At 42.3% G+C, this 3,387-nt stretch overlaps 1 protein-coding gene across 1 annotated transcript; it reads right to left on the bottom strand.

The window, feature by feature from the left end:
• Window positions 1-669: 669 nt before the first annotated feature.
• LOC148016095 (bax inhibitor 1-like) lies at window positions 670-2,984 on the bottom strand. Its single transcript, XM_087664259.1, has 6 exons — window positions 2,579-2,984; window positions 1,945-2,094; window positions 1,731-1,822; window positions 1,444-1,630; window positions 1,180-1,335; window positions 670-1,085 (listed from the first exon to the last, which is right to left on the bottom strand). The coding sequence occupies exons 1-6, from the start codon at window positions 2,678-2,680 to the stop codon at window positions 1,020-1,022; spliced, it is 753 nt and encodes a 250-aa protein (XP_087520385.1). The 5' UTR covers window positions 2,681-2,984; the 3' UTR covers window positions 670-1,019.
• Between the last annotated feature and the right edge of the window lie 403 nt (window positions 2,985-3,387).

The raw sequence follows: 3,387 nt of genomic DNA, 5'->3' as shown, positions 1-3,387 counted from the left end.
AATAAAATTATAACTAGATGAGCTCTCTTTGATTCAAGACCTGAAATCATCAATATTGACCTCCAATACCTGAAAACCTATATCCTAACAATCACGAGCATACCAGATCGCCTCATTAATAGGGATATCAACCACACCCATTCGCTTCACTTGTGACCTAAGAAATAAGCCCAACATCCAATCCTTTGTTTCTTGACAAGCCAAGAAAGAGGGAAGGATGTGGACACAGACAAGAGGAAAGCCCCTCAAAATTGGTTTATTCCCAAGGAAACCACTCACTCAAAACAGCATTTTGTTGTATCCACACGGTACACAACTTAAATCCTATACTTTATGCTCGCCACACTCAGAAACCTGTGTGCTCAGTGCGAACTTCACAACTGACACTTTTAAGAGCATGCTTTAAGTCATGGCCATTAGCCAGCCAATGTGTTGGTTTCTGAAAGCTGCTTCCTTTCACTGCAACTAGGACTACTATGAAAAACAAATAGAGAAGCCTCACCGGATGAAAAGACTCCTTTGCACCTCAACATCAGTCACACAGAGAAAAACATGGAGAATCAACTGTTCTTACCCACCTACTCACGTGATGTCCTGCAACTTCCCATTTCACATTCAGTGGTGCTGCCATTCCTTTTCCCAAATCTCATCAGAAGCGGCCTTGCCCCATTGGAAAAATACAACCTCCTTACTCAGGAAATTTATTTGAAATCATTGAGCAAATAAACATGTTATTGAATCCAAGTAAAAGGGCAATACCTAACAATACAATCTCTGTGAACTGCCCCTTCTTACACATAAGAAAGAAACCAACAACTTGCTTCTCTTAATGGTAATACAGGGGTAGAAGCCCTAAACATAGAAAACATGTTTCCCTTCCAAGTCTGCACATCTTAATCTCACACCAGATAGAGGTGAAACCCTTCTGAAAAGCTCACATCAAAGGACATACACATATTTTCCAGGTGAGGCCACAGAGAATACTGCACTGAATGTACAATTAGCAGATGTGTGGCAGCTCAGTAGGATCTCTTATCTTTCCTTTCCCTACGATTTCTCTCTGCCTTTTCACTTGAATTTTTAGCCTGCACAATATGGAATCAATAGAGTACATGAACAAAGGTAAGTCATAAAAGGGGGTAGAAGGACAATCACACAATGTAATCATGCGAGCCTCACCAGAATAATCATCAGCCGCACAAAAATGGCAGCAAAATCAACAAACAGATCCAAGGAGTGCTTGACATAATCATAGTCTCCACGATTAGCCCGCTCAATGATCATTTGTGTGTCAAACAGGACATACCCAATGAACAGCAATATGCCACCATACATCTGACACAGAAGGACACAGAAATTAACAGAGGTTACGATATGGGACATAGGAAAGTAGCATAGACTAAATCGTAAACTGGCTGTAAAATAAAAAACTCTGCAACTCACCTCAATAGCATAGTACATTGTTGAGCCACCGAAAATTGAAGATGCAATTTGCAGCCAGAAAAAAACACTAACAGCAGAGCTTAAGATAGCACCCAGAAAGAGAAACTCCCTCCGCTTAGCAACAACTGCAGCACCAGAAAAGCAAGCAAACACACATGCGGTGCCTATGAATGCTGTGACCAATATCCTGAAACAATCATCAATACAATTAGAACAGAATCTCATCAGGACCTCTACATAAGAAGCATCTTTCAGAAATTTCTATCTTGGAAAAAACTTTATCATACCTAGGATCAATATCAAGGACAAGTTCAATAAGGGGACCAATTGAGGCACCTTGGAAAAATGCTGCAGCTGCCAACAATTTTAACCTTTTGCCCTGGAATAACATACCAATTTGAAAAACGGAATCCAACAATGTCCAGGGTCGAAATCCAGAACAAGATAACGATGACCCAATGGCATCAAAATTGCTCTAGTTAATTGAGGATTTAGAGTTACCGTGTGTGAGGCAGATGATGGTGTTGCCATTAACCAGATGGCAGAACCACAGAAAGCTAGGGTTGTCAGAAGACCTCCAATGCCCCAAAGCAGATGAAGGTAAACACCCACACCGGAAACCAGTAAAGCTGCAGCAAGCGTTTCATAAACCTGGCAGAGTATTAAGAAAAGACGGTGTCATGTACCGATATAAATTCCATTACAGTCAAATCTCCATAGCACAGATGCAGCAGCCAATCCCTGAACATTTTTAACATAAAAACTTCCAGGCAGTTATGATTGCAGATATTAATCCACATGTATAAGCATGATAATATCCGAGCCTACCACTGGCAAGCAGCATACAGCAACAAAAACCTCTAAATTTCTGACGTAGGAAAACAGAATTTCGTAGCATTCAAGCCTCAATACATAACAAAATCTCTCTCTCTCGCAAGCATACAGCAACAAGACTTATATTTCTAACGTAGGAAAACAGAACTTCGTAACATTCAAGCCTGAATATACGATAAAATCTCTCTCTCTCTCTCTCTCTCTCTCTCTCTCTCTCTCTCTCTCTCTCTCTCTCTCTCTCTCTCTCTCTCAGCCTGAACATATTACAAAATCCGTGTATTCAAAAGGCCGAAATCTATACCTTCAAGAGATGCCTTTGAACCTTCGTCGACAGGCGGTTGAAATTCAACATGGACGAGAAAGATCGATCACTAGGAGTGAAGGCTTCGAAGACAGACGCCATGGATGAGACGAAGATCGCACAAAGAAGAGTGTCCGGAACGCGAGATAAAGGGATCACACGAGGAGGCAGAAGACGGATGCCAAGTAAGTAAAGACGATGCAGGGAGTTTCTGTGGGGTTAGGTCGGCCTCTATATTATTGGTCTGGAGAAGAGATCCAACGCACACAGGTTTTGCCTTCGTGGTAAAGACGAAAGAAGAAGAAGAAGAAGAAGAAGACGAAGAAGTAGAGGAAAGGCGATGGGATCAAGGACTTGCTGGGTTCACAAGGAACGTGCCGGGAAATTGTGCGGAACCCTTCTCTTCAATTCCAGAAACTTCAAGTAGTCTCTTAGCGTGCAGACCCCGACGCTCCAGTAACAAAGGTCGGCCCAGCAGCAAACCCTTACGTGTCAATATGTGATTCGCTGAAAATTCTACTCTAAACTTCCACAATAGTGTGAAACAATCCTTAGTCTATGAAGGCCAAGGTGGTCCTCGAGATGCAGCGATGGAAGGGTGATAATATCACCATGGGGGGCATGGCTAATCGTGCTAAAATCTATCCTCTTTGCTGCGGTCCTCTTTGTGGCAAGCATATTTGCCTTTAGTAAGATAGCTTGGAATGAGTTGGAGGAAACAACGAGAAACTTCTTGTGGGCAAAGAGGGAGAGGCAAGGCTGGCACTCCATTGCTTGGGATGTATTGATTACTTGCAGATAAGATGGAA

Source organism: Lygodium microphyllum, chromosome 23, assembly GCF_053477565.2.
Source record: "Lygodium microphyllum isolate KBCC chromosome 23, Lygodium_microphyllum_v1.1.10, whole genome shotgun sequence".
Classification (NCBI taxonomy): domain Eukaryota; kingdom Viridiplantae; phylum Streptophyta; class Polypodiopsida; order Schizaeales; family Lygodiaceae; genus Lygodium; species Lygodium microphyllum.
Note: the sequence above shows the minus strand (reverse complement) of the source record. Positions and strands in the feature narration are given on the sequence as shown.

What these genes read in the sequence shown, in the direction of transcription:
- LOC148016095 (XM_087664259.1), bottom strand. Translation starts at nt 2,680, where the DNA reads ATGGCGTCTGTCTTCGAAGCCTTCACTCCTAGTGATCGATCTTTCTCG. An exon ending in TTCAAAGGCATCTCTTGAAG is followed by an intron (nt 2,095 to 2,578) that starts GTATAGATTTCG and finishes ATACTCTGCCAG; the next exon opens with GTTTATGAAACGCTTGCTGC. An exon ending in TGCGGCTGATGATTATTCTG is followed by an intron (nt 1,086 to 1,179) that starts GTGAGGCTCGCA and finishes CATATTGTGCAG; the next exon opens with GCTAAAAATTCAAGTGAAAA.